The 13,608-nt window shown below is 41.3% G+C and overlaps 1 protein-coding gene across 5 annotated transcripts in view; it reads left to right on the plus strand.

The window, feature by feature from the left end:
* LOC119649449 (circadian locomoter output cycles protein kaput) overlaps window positions 1–13,608 on the plus strand; it is a 33,820-nt gene that overhangs the window by 13,943 nt on the left and 6,269 nt on the right. For all 5 annotated transcript variants that reach the window (XM_038051600.1, XM_038051599.1, XM_038051602.1 and 2 more), the window contains exons 3-8: window positions 6,827–6,975; window positions 7,118–7,299; window positions 7,395–7,608; window positions 7,670–7,981; window positions 8,373–8,809; window positions 8,869–9,129. In XM_038051600.1, coding sequence (XP_037907528.1) covers window positions 6,827–6,975; window positions 7,118–7,299; window positions 7,395–7,608; window positions 7,670–7,981; window positions 8,373–8,809; window positions 8,869–9,129 — 1,555 coding nt within the window. The remainder of the gene's footprint in view (window positions 1–6,826; window positions 6,976–7,117; window positions 7,300–7,394; window positions 7,609–7,669; window positions 7,982–8,372; window positions 8,810–8,868; window positions 9,130–13,608) is intronic.

Consider the following 13,608-nt stretch of genomic DNA (forward strand, 5'->3'; position numbering starts at 1 on the left):
ACAATTGTATTATAAAATGATAAGTGGTTAGAGCCCAAAGCGGTCGTACGGAAGGTGGCGGTTCAAATCTCACTGGTGGTAGTGGAATTTGTATCGTTGTTTGACGTCGGATACCAATCGACTCAACTGTGAATGAGTACCTGAGTCAAATCTGGGTAATAATCTCGGGCGAGCGCAATGCTAACCATATTGGCTCCTACAATATACTGTAATCCTGTAAGTGCTCCAACACACTTGAAGGCCCTGATCCAATGTTGATTGTTGCGCCAACGATTATTATATTATAAAATATTTTGCAAAATGATCATTAATCTTTAATTTTTGTTGTTAGTTTCGCCATACATTGCATGGCTCGGTCATTGATCTGATGAGACTATTAGCAAATGCATTTTTAACGTTTGTTTCGGGATAAAGCGAAACGAAATGTATGCAAATAGAACTGGGAACAGGAGATATTGAGGCGATTTTATGTTGTGTGAGTTCGATTAGTATCCTAAACTTCAGATTGATAAACTAAAAACAGTATAGAGTGGAAAGTTTGCTATTCGTGGATTCGTCGACAAACATAGGTCATCGAGCAAGGAGTTGACTAGACCACCAGGCCACCAGTTGCCGGATCAAATGACATCTTTGGGGCAACATGGTCCTATGGCCTCCTATATATATTTGGTGTATAATAGTTTTAAGAGATATCACACTATGTCCTAAAAGCACAATCTTGATCCTTTCTCTGGTATAGTATACCTACAAACTACAGTGTGCCGTTCAAGGTATTTGGAATTTTAAAATTTTGTTTGTTTCCTTTTGTGCTTCCTCGAAACTTCGAAAACGAAGTTTCTTATAGTTTACTTGTTTATGGTTATTGAATTTCAGTTGTCTTTTTTCTTTTGATTAATTTGGACATCTGTTTCTAGTTATATTTCATTTGCGAGTTATCACCTAATGCCAGGCAACTAAAATAGGCAGTATTTGTTTAGTATTTTGCTTCAACTATCAGTTGTATAAATCAATTGCTCACAAACGAATTGAAATCTGTGTTTTCAAAGGGATGAGGGTTTATAAGGTTTATTGGCTTTCAAAATGAAAAATATGAGGTTACTCATGCACATGAAACTCCTGTCTAGAGGGGACCACTTGCAATCAAATTGACCACGTGTTGATCGAACGCCGCCACCTTTCAGCCTTGGCGAATGTCAAAACATATGTCGGAACATAACAATGAAGACTCGGATCACTATCTCGTGAGCATGGTGCTCCGGGCTCGAACAACAACACCGGCTAGAATCTCCTTTGACAATCAGGTGAGAGTTAACAATGAAGTCATTCACAAAGCAACCCTCCTTAATATAGGTAGGGGGAAATGGATATCACAATAACTGCAATCAACAGAGATCCAGGGGTTGAACCATAAAAAATGATCTTCACAATCAACTGAAGAATGTTATCATTAATATGCTCACAAATGTGCTTGGGCCCAGTCGCAAAAAAAAAAGTTTAAACGGTTGCTCTAAGTGTGAATGTAAGCTAACAATGGAACGGAAGAATGTTGCATACCGAGTAGCGTTGCATTCTCAAAGAACCTGGGCACGTACGGGGACTCATCATGGACCCCGTCGGGTGGAGAAGCGATTTCGCAGACGAAAAAAAAATCTGGGAGAACCGATAGGTGTGTGAATTCGAAAAGTGCAAAGAGCAACTGCACTGCAATGAAGCATTATAAAGCTCGACACTCATCCTGCCGAGCCAAAGAGGGAAATCTGATTTCCGACAGAATAGGCATAATGAAGCGATGGGTTGAGTATTTTGATGAACTACTAAACAACTAGGATATCGGCAGGATGGATGTCCAGTCAAATGAACACGAAAGACTAATAATGCTACCACCAAGTAGAGAAGGAACAGTCTCTTCTTAAAAATCTCTGGCTTCAAAATTATAAGTCGACAGGAGCCGATGGAATTACAGTCGAATCGGTTAAATATGGAGGCACCAATTACACCAAGCAGTTCATCAACTGATGCTTAAGGCGTGGGACAGCGAATCTGTCCCATACATAAAAGAGCAGATATCACGCAGTGGAGAAAGGTATCCCGTTGTTGAGTCTTTCTTGCTAGGCCGGATAGTTCCATATGCCCAGAACATCATTGGCCCATACCAAAGAGACTTAACTCCAGGCAAATCAGCAGCATCCCTGTGCGGCAAACGATGGAAAAACTGTTGGAATGTGGCCATCATTTGTACCATATTTTCATCGAATTTAAGGTCGCCTATGATCGCATAGCTAGGGTAAAACTGTACACGGCCATAAGAGAATTTGGCATCCCCACGAAACTGAATAGGCTGACTCTGGCCAATGCGCGAAGCCAGACAAAAGCAGCTGGATCACTCTGGAAAGCATTCGAAATCAAAAAAGGTCTAAAACAAAGGGATGTCTTGTCATGCGTCCTCTTTAACCTGGACCTGGAAAAAGTGATCCGTGATGCTGAGATAAATGTGAGAGGCACGATCCTCTTTAAGTCGTGCTGGTGATATCGGCAGCATGGCAAGGACGACCTGAGACGTACAAACTGCCTTCATCCAGATCGAGCAGGCGGCGCGAGATCTTGGGCTGCACATCAATGAAGGCAAGACAAAATATATGGTGACAAGGTCAGCTCTAAAAACGAAAGAACCACCAACATCGAATTGCACTGGTCAAACCAGAATAATAAAGATAGAAGACCGCATCCAGGGTCGAAAATCTCAACCGATAAAAGCTAGGATGAAAAAATTCGCGCTTGCTGGCAGCCAACAGAGTTTATTTCAGTTTACAAAAATTGGCTCAGCATAAGGTGAAAGGTCTTACTATACAAGACAATGATCTTGCCAGTGCTCATGCATTCCTCGGGGACTTGCGTTCTTAGCAAGAAAAATTGTGAACTCTTGGCCGGATTCGAGAGAAGAATCGTCCGAAGAATTTTTGGCCGCCTACATGAGATTCCGTAGCCTACATAACGACGAACTCTATGAGCGATACCATGACCGTCTGGTTGTAGATAAAATCTGACTCAATAGGTTGCGGTGGGCGAGCCACTTAATCCGTTTGGATGTTTCCAGCCCGGATAATCTCTATGGGCAATATCTATGGTAGAAAAAGGGGACAAGCCAGACACTGCTTGATGGGTAACGATGGCGTAGGTCAAGACGCCTTTTAGGGATATCGAAAGAAGGATGTCTGGAGTTTCTTATTAAGGCAGGTCTAGACCGGATACCGATTGTTACGCGGTTGATGATGATGAATGAGGTCCAACTATTCATCCAATAGAACGACGACTTAAAATTCATCATGGCTGAAGCCCCTCCCCTCCATTTACGGCTCATACTTCATTTGCCAATAGACGTTAACAATGAATTAATATAAAGTTGATCAAACTCACCCAGATGAAAACAATGCGAGACACATCGGCACCACGATGGTGAGCTTATCGGCTTTATAATAACAAGCAGCGAGGAGCCGATGGAATTACAGCCGAACTAAATAGTTAAATCTTTAGGCGGCAAACTACACCAAACAATTCTTAAGCTTCTGCTCAAGGTCTGGGACAACGAATCAATCCCTGATGATGGAAATGTAGCATAATCTGCCGCATACTTAAAAAGAGTATCACATTCGAAAAATCTAGCATGCATGGGTCTATTAAGAACAATGAAATTAAGAAACAACTACTTTGATACCATTCAAATTCATCTAAAATAAAATTTCAATATCAGATGATAAAATGCAAAGTTCTAAATCGTGTTGGCAAGGACAATTATCGGCAGAATATTTGCGCCACTGCGGAACGCCACCTAGGCTAAATTCCAGGGTGATTTTAGTTCCTCGCTAATTTAGACCGATTACCAGCTTTTACGCTTTTAATGATGATGGTTGTAATTAGTCTTGCGGTAATGGAGACGAATATGTTGCGTTGGACTAGTGGTGTGACACGTTTTGATCCGAGATGAGGATATTCGCGATTTTTATGGAGTTGCATCGATCGTGGAAAAATTGCGAGAGAGGCGTCTTCGATCTTATGGTCACGCAATTCGTGCTAACGGGAATTCACTTGGCAAGATTGGTCTGAACATGGTAAACGACCAAAAGGTAAGTCGAAACAACGGTGGTTTGGTACACTAGATGATGATTTAAAATCCCCGAGATTGCACCCAGATCAGGCATTCGATAGAGCCAAGTGGCAAAATCGTTGACGACGAGCCGACCCCGCTTGTGAACGGGGCAAAACTTGAAGAAAAAGAAGATGGTTGTTATTAGTTTACTACTTTTACATAGGAACCTTACGAAGTCTTGTTCTAATTAATTCCTAAATTTGTCTACATTTTCTGGTCCTCACTGAATTAATAGCGCCACCGTTGACATGACATCTATAATAGAATCAAATCCATTTGATAAAGGTTCTGGTGAAATCTGAAAGATAAATATATAAAAATAAATTAAATATAAGTTATTTGAACAGTACCGCAAAATATTTATATTTTATTATAACTGAAATTGATGTTACCCCGTGAGTTGGGGCTTACGACTAAACTCGAAGTCTTACCTACTTGTCGTAAAAGACGACTAAAAGGAAAAGGAATTTGTATACTAAAAACCTGCGAATTTCAATATTCTATTGCTATTGAAAAGTCAACAACGCCTCGGATAGGAGCCCATGCCGAAGACCTTCGACCATCGAAGACTAACTATAACTGAAATGTACGCAAGTTCCTCGACAATGGCAGCGGGGGTCCCCAGAATGCTCGTCTTTCCAGCTCGACTGAGAATTCCAACGACATCAGCTAGACATTTTGGAGTAAGAGAAGTATGGAGACTAGTTCTCTCCCTCTGGCTATAATGTGCCTTTGTACTTTGGAAAGCCGAGTGGTAGTTGATGCGAATCCATTGTCGGATTGTTTCTGACTGCAAAATTCTGATCTAGGTTAAAGAGCATCACAATGTCACATTACTATGCACCAACCAGACTTCCGGTATTAATATAAGAAAATGCTTCATCCATGATAGCGAACAGCTGAAAAGGTGGAAAAAACAATTTACCCTGATTCTTAACAATATCATATCCAGCGAAGTTCTATCTCTGTGTATAGTATGCTAATACAACTGCCTCCAAGCAGAAGAAAAATCATCTCGGCCATCCGTGCACTGAAGCGTAGTAAAGCCACTGTATTTAGCTATTTATCGCTGCACCTATGATTTCCGCAGATCTGATTCCTCTTTCCGTACGGAAATTCTAGGAATATGAGACCTTTCCCAGAGAGTACAAGGAAGAGATGATCGTTAAGATTCCACGAACGGGCATCCATTGTGAGTGTGACAATGCGCCAGGTATCTGCGCTCCCTGGCCTTGCAAAGAAAATACCTAAACAAATCCTGGACCGCATCAAAAACATCTTGAAAGTTTGATTGACAAAGAACAGGCTGGTTTCCGCTCCGGATCGCCCTGCATTGGTCATATCAACACCCTATCGATCATTTGCTCCTGCTCCATATTTATATTCAGAAAGCTTCCGACATCATAAATAGGGAGTGTATCTCGTGTGCTCTATGAAGGGAGGGGGCGTTCCAGTCAAATGAGCTGTTATCAAGACGACATATGATGGCGCAAAATGTCACATGTTGCATAGCAATTTGAGGTCAAAAGGTTATCCCACCAAAGTTGCATCTTGTCACCCATATTATTTCTTCTTGTGATCGGTAATTTTCTTCATATTGCCCTGTTCATAGGACTTGACGTTTTTAATGGACCTTTCTGACTACGCTGATGATATTCGTCTACACTGCACCGCTTCAAGAACGTTGACCAAATGGCTCTGTATTTGGAAAGAGAGGTAAGTAGAGTTTGACTGAGGATAAACACCAATAAAACCAAAGCCCTCATTCTGATGGGTTATTGCATTCTAAATATCTGCTTTAATGGGCAGAGCATCGAAGAAGTCGATTAATTTGTATACCTTGGAATCGTGGTTTCTGCCGGCGGTGTAGCGAACTGCCTTCTCTAAAATGTGGAAATGCAGACATCTGAACACAAAGATCAATTTGAGATTTTTGTGTAATTCAGGCGAAGAACTTGGTCGATGCACAAACCTATCTCCCGTGTACGATGTGATCGGAAAGCAAACGTGACAACGGATAGGCCACACACTGAAGAGGGACAACATCTGCATTGCTACGCAATGAAGTGGAACCCACTCTTCCAAGATGGCCGAAAAGTGGGTCACCGAAGTTCACTTGGTGCAAAACAGTAGAGGAGGAATGCGATCATCTCGGGAAACCTGGAAGAGTTGAAACGCAATTCAGGTAGCCTCGAACTATGAGGCGGAGGTGTAGTTGACGCGCTATACTTCACCAATGGCTGAATGGCAACCATATAAGAGGCAACTACTCTGACTGTCCAAAACTATTTCTTCCGGATCTTATCAGCCTATATCAAATTTAATTTACGTTTTGATATTCTGATAGGCTTTGCAACTTAGTTCTAGACTATAAGCTTCCTTTCGCGAGAGCCTAGATCCTGTTCTTTGTTTGATTTCATTAGTCTGCAAGTGGTTAAATATTAGAGGAATTTGAAGAAGGAAACGTTTCGGTACGGTTTTCAATACCTTTGATATATGGTACATGTAAAATACTAGCGACCAAGATGATTTGCTTTTGCAAAAGCATTTCGCATATGCTACCGCTAATGATTCATTTTACCAAAAGGGGTGAAGACTACAATTTGAAGCCACGTTGCGCTTTGTACTATTCTAATGATCCTCTAACATGCTGAAATAAAATTAATTTCTTCATCTTTACAGAAAATCTCGCAACCTTAGCGAGAAGAAACGGCGGGATCAGTTCAACTTGTTGGTCAACGAACTTAGCTCAATGGTTTCTTCCACTAACCGTAAAATGGATAAGTCCACAGTTTTGAAATCGACAATAGCATTCCTCAAGCATCATAATGGTAAGAGAGATTCCATACAAAATGTGGAAAAGTATAAATCTAGATAGTATACCATTATTGAGTAAGAAGGATTTAATTTTTGCTCCATTGTAATCTCCAATAACCCAATAATCCAAGAAAAATGTCTTATTGATTCTTCTAGAAGTAGCAGTTAGATCTAGGGTGCATGAAATTCAAGAAGACTGGAAGCCTTCATTTCTATCAAATGAGGAGTTCACACATTTAATTTTGGAAGCTTTAGATGGATTCATAATGGTCTTTTCAACTTCGGGACGGATATTTTATGCGTCTGAAAGTATAACATCTCTATTAGGACATTTGCCGGTAAGACTGCCGCGGTAAAGTAGCGCACAATCAAAATTACCATTCGTATCCAAAAAGCAGCCAATGTTATCCATTTTATTTCAATCTTATTTCAGAGCGATCTCCTGAACATGACTATCTACGACTTAGCGTACGAGGAAGATCACTCCAAACTGTATAATATTCTGCTTAATCCTGTATCTGTAATCGAACCGTTGCAAAATGGTCTAACTCGCGAGAACCAAGTCAACTTTACATGTTACCTCAAACGTGGAGGTTTGGATTACCGTGAGGATTCCTATGAATTAGTACAATTTGTTGGTTATTTTAGTGAGTATACTTTTGAAATTTACTCCCCCTATGAATTCGTCACTAGCGGTTTACTTTTCAGGGAGCGATGTAGACCTCGATAACATGTTACCAAATACTCGTTCGAGTTGTTACAGTGGTGAAACCGACACAAGGCTCATATTTGTGGGAACTGGGCGTATTCAGACACCTCAATTGATCCGCGAAATGTCCATTGTTGACTCATCGAAAAGTGAATTCACATCGAGACACAGTTTGGAGTGGAAATTTTTATTTTTAGATCATCGAGCCCCACCGATAATCGGTTATTTGCCATTCGAAGTGCTGGGAACTTCGGGTTACGATTATTACCATTTCGATGATTTGGAGAAGGTGGTGCTATGCCATGAAGCATGTAAGTTCAAAAAAGTCAATTGAACACTTTGGGAGGAGCGTTAGGAAATTTATTTCCTGTTGCAAATAAACATCTTTTCATAATTTAGACTGTTGTGATGTCGTCAAACAAGAAGGTTCATTGAAGGTAGATTGCGATTTATGACAAAAAAAAATCAGTCATGCGTATCAAACGCAAGAATAACTTGTGATGAATTATAACCGTCTCAAAACGATAGGCGACAAAATTTCAGTCTTACATATTTCTAAGGACATAGGCATCAGAGCCACATAATGTCCTTACGCTCCTTTAATCACTAAGTTATTTTTGAGTTCTCGATTTCAAAAATATATTTATTTCAAATAGTACTGAAAGATATGAAGTTCTAATAGATGATATTCCGTATTTTTAGTAATGCAAAAGGGAGAAGGAAAATCCTGCTACTATCGATTTTTAACTAAAGGACAACAATGGATATGGTTGCAAACTCGTTTCTATATCACTTATCATCAGTGGAATTCTAAACCTGAGTTTGTTGTCTGTACCCATCGCGTGGTCAGCCATGCAGACGTCATGAAATCTTCACGAAACAACAATACAGGGAATAATTTAGGAAGTATATCAGCGGCTAGCAATAAGGAAATAGAAGACGTTGATAGCATCGAAAAGCAAATGCAAACCACATCGTCAATGATCCCAAATTCTTCCTGGAGTTCGAAAAGCTCGCGAGCATCTCGTTTCGGTGGTTCACCAAGTGTGAAAAGCCGCACCAGACATTCAAACTATCAGGGCAACGGGTCGGATTCAACATCGATTTCAGCAGATTCGGTGGTGACACAATACAGCTCGGTAAATAATTTTCAAGCTATGAGTAGTAATTTGTATTTACCAATCGGTCCCTTTTGCAGAGATCTCGAATGCGGCCTCCGTCACAGAACCAACAGAAACTGACGCCTCAGCATCAAATTCAAACTTTATCTAGTCACATGCCAACCCAAATGGGTAGCCCACAAATGGCACAACTCCAAACCCGAAGTTTACCTGCACCCGCAGTGTTGGGACCACCGTTTCTTGAACCCCCACAGTATCTTGCCGCCATCCCAATGCAACCTGTCCTTGCACCTTCGTTTCCTGCAACTGCTGTTATTTCACACATACCTGTTCCGAACGTAAGTATAAATAAATTTCAGTGGAAATTGAGTGCACGCCGACATCGAAATATATAATTTTCTGTAGATTTTTGAGGCGGAGAAGTAGAATCGACGTTGACAGCATTTACACATACTTAATCAAGTGAATCTAAATAGGGGATAGTATCTATTGGTTCCCTCCACATTGTTGATGTCTATTCGGTGTCCCCCCTCTAGCATATGCTTGGTCATCATGGATTTTGTAACTTTTATATTGCTTTTCTTCGCTGTTCTCACTTCCGTTAAGTGTTCCGTGAAGTATATAGTGGCCTATTTCCTTGTTTGTCCGATGTTCATATGTTTTTGGGCACTCAGGGAAAAAAAAATTATTTAGTTCTGTTAAGTAAGTAGGTAGGTATTAGTGCCCGCTCCGAGAAGCCCAATTAACTCTCTAGGGTGCCATTTTGATGCCACAAATTTCTACAACCATGACTGTTGTGGGAAATATGAGAGACGTAGAAGGGATCCTGATTAAAACCTTTTAAGTCAGCCCGAAAAGAGTAGAAGCTTTCTTTATTACTTAGCGTCCGCATCCTAGCTCTAGCTAGAGTTGGGCTGCAACAAAGGAAAAGCCTGAAGCTTTCTCCTTCCTCTCTACGACTGCGGTAATGTGAATTGTACGGTACCCCGAGTAGGCGGCATCGTCTCCTATAAGTCGGCTTGTCGTAGTTGAAAAGTTCTAATGATCGAGTTTTGCCCTAGCGGCGCCAAATCCGTCTCGATATGTCGCAGGTGCCTTCGTCATCTGAAGAGAGAAGTGACTAAGTAGTGAGAATAAATGTTACCCTTAACATTCGCCAACAGGACCCCAACTGCACCCACTGAGGGACTGTCAAGAGCAGTCCATTGTCCTACTCATTCCTCCGTATGTACCCATGACCTCGACCTCAGAAGAGGGTGACTTCGAGCATGTCGCCCAGACTGTTCATCACTCCTCTGTACTGCCCCGCCAGCCTCGCGACTGTCGCCACTGAACAACATGACTTAATGGGCACTTGGCTATCGGTCGTGGTTACGGTATGTTACGCTTGCGGTTCGAATCATGACGCCTATGTGCATTGGCCAGAATCTAACTGAGTCTTGAAGACTTCCTGGTGCTTTTAATGTTCGACAATAGTCCAACTAGGACCGCTTCCTGCCAGTCCTAATGGCTGATTTGTACTTCTTCAGGCAGTTCTTGTGTCGCTGGCACTATTTGTGCCTCTATCCGAAGGTGAAATTCTCTGTGGTCGGCTTCCTGCAGTTTTATAGATCTTGCTTGCCTGGACCCTGAGTTTTGTCCTATTTTGGCTGAGCTTTAATTCATCTTCTTTTGCTAATTCAGATCGAGTTCTTTTAACAATTTTTTATCTAATAAATCGAGCCATGTCATTCATATGGTCCCCAAAATTCCCCCAAATTCACAACGATTGTGCTCGTTTCTCAAAATTTTTCAGATTTACTTATTTCTAACATTATCGTTGGAAGTTGTTCGTCTATCTATATTCTGTAGATTATTTGGTAAGTTCAGTTACCGAGGATTGATTAGAGGTCTTTTCATTTTTAGTGATGATTACTTCTTTGCAAAGGAGCTTTTTGCAATATACTACTTTAATTTCTTTCAAAAGTTGATAGTGTGTATTGAACGTATACTGCTAACAGAAATTCTTTATCGAGAGGAGCTATTGAAAATATAGTGGTAATCTTCAAAAAACCAATCACAGGGTTAATGTGCCTTTGAGAGGCTGGAATTGTTACCTACTAAAGACCTAGGCTCGTTAGCTTACGAGTGAGATTTTCACCACTCATCAGCTTTCTTTTCAAATTACGTGTTCATGTTTTTAGAGGAAGACCGTGTGCTCAACTCGTGCACCTTGGATGGCTGTCTAGGGGCTATCTGTTTATGATAAACTTTAACCGTTTATCGGTATCGAGGCGGTCAGCGCAGAAGAATCCAAAGCGGAAACTGGTCTGCTTTATGTCAGCAATGCTTTCTACGATTACTGTAGTTATTATCTTTCCGACGGCAGAGAATACGCAAATATTTACCCAAGGAAAGTGCTTTTTATTTGAATTTAACCGAAAGCCTCCTTATTCCTCTCCCTCGAGAAGATCTCACACACCCACACGGATAAGTCCAATCCCTATCTCTGCTAAATCTTCATAGGCGGCGAAGGATAGAATGCCATAGAACTGACAATTCTAGGGAAATACTCCTTCCATCTTGTTTGTTGCCCATAAACATGGATAAGAAGCTTTTCGTTAACGTTACCTATAGGACTGTCAACGTATTTTGGACCACTTGCAAACACTTTCATGATGCGATTATCAACTTTTTTTCTCTTCTTCCCGCAATTTTCCTGTTGAACCCAATAGTGGAAATCCTTGTGTGGAGGCGTACGATTCACTGTACTTCTAGTACTGTTTTAATGTAAGAGTGCTCCAGTGCGTCGTACTTGCTACTATTCACAACGATCAAAAGAGCTCTCACCTCCTTATGTTTACTTTCGACTTCGTTCTGGCACATCATCACTTCATCCCGCGCCCTTAAATTGATTGACTTGATTTGATAGTCATCATCTTCATATCGGACGGGTTATCCAAAACTTTTGTTCGGTTGGACGTTAAGAAATACTTTTCTCTCTTGGTCGATAGTCGGTTCGAGAACTGGAAATTGCTAGTATTGACTTTGAGGAGTCAATACTCTCCTCCAAGCAGACCCAGTAAAAACACATCACTGAAAGTAAAATACTATCAAATAACGGAGGCCGATAACGGCACCACTTGCATATATTACGTATATTCCAAAAGCAACTTCTGAATCTACTTCTGATCGCGATATTAATGATCTGATTAAAACTCAGCTAACCATATGGTAAACTAGGGACGAAGCAGTGTTGTATATTGCATGAGCAAGGTGTTGTTAAAGGTCAGTTCCGCCTTCAAATCACCCATTTTCATTACCCTTAGGACACGTCTCTTTGTGTGTAGTTGCTCATAGAAATCCTCCTACAGTTTTGTATCGGAAATCTTCCTTGGACTGGAATCTTGCAATCAAAATCCTGCATAAGTCCAACATAAGATTTGCGTCTACTGCTGTAGGCCTACCGGAATGCAAAAGCACAATACTGCTGAAAAGAAGAAGGAGGAACACTCTCCAAAATGAACTTCAACTAAACTCAGAATATTCAGCATATTTTGCCGAGGCTGAATACCGCTCTTGAGAAGTGCATCCACGTTCAAGAAACCAATGAAAGTCCTTTTCAACGCCAAAGGACGTAGCTATGAAGAAAGTCATAATTGCCAGGTACTCAGCGTATGAATTTTGGTCTGCAAGGAATTTCATCAGCATATGGGTCAGATACTCGTAGATTGTTGACCAAGTTGCCCCACGAGTGGAACTTTGGAGCTAAATGGCACATAACAGTGGAGGAAGGGTGTAAGCTTCTGGAATATCGTTGAGGGAACTGAAGCATATTGCGCAAAGCGTATATGCGTGACCCCAATAAGGTCAACACAATCAGTCTAGGCAACCATGGCCGACATAGAACTGAGAACTTTACATTCCCTTAGCCAATGGCGAATTGTGCCCTAATATAATTTTGGGCATCATGGCAACCCGGATGAAGACCTACTCTGCAACTGACCTCCTTTGTCATCAAACGCCACTTCGTAATTATGTAGATGAAGATATTAAACTCGATTAGTTGCACAATTCACTACAACCATGTTCGAAATGAAGTCATTAATGAACGAAATGGCGTGCACCCATCATGGGGAAATTGTAAAAGAAACGCCGTCAGTGGTACGATATTATCTGCACTGATGAGAAGTCAAGGGTAGTATAGATCCCAGGGCGAAACGAGGATTGGTACCCACGATGAAGCTTAAAACCTGCGAAATGCCTACATCAACAGTTCCACCACGAAACCCTATCTCCATCTCCTCTGGTACACAAACGTGGGCCTCTTAAATTGAGACCACCAACCAACCAAATTAAACACGTGTTGAATGAACGCCGCCAAAGATCAGCCTTGATGAATGTCAGAACATGTAGAAGGCCAACATATAGACTCGCATCACTATCTCGTTGGCATAGTGCTCCAAGGTAAGAGAACAACACTGAAGGCGTCCACAAAACAGTCCTCCGTAACATCTGTTAGGGGGAAATGAATGCTGCAATAACCACAGATGTCCTGGAGATGAAACATCAACAAATGATCTTCACAACCACCTAAAGAATATTTGCATTGATGCGGCCACAAACACACTTGGCTCCAGGTGAAATAAAATTCGGAACAGCTGGTTCTATGATGAATGTAAACTAGCAACGGAGCGGAAGAACGCTGCATACCGACCAATGCTGCGCTCTCAAAAAACGCGGCACGCGCAGAGTCTTATCTGGAACCCCGTCGAGTGGAGGAGCGATTTCATCATCGTCATCATCAATGGCGAATCCGGTCTAGGACTACCTTAGTA

This window comes from Hermetia illucens, chromosome 2, assembly GCF_905115235.1.
Source record: "Hermetia illucens chromosome 2, iHerIll2.2.curated.20191125, whole genome shotgun sequence".
Lineage (NCBI taxonomy): Eukaryota > Metazoa > Arthropoda > Insecta > Diptera > Stratiomyidae > Hermetia > Hermetia illucens.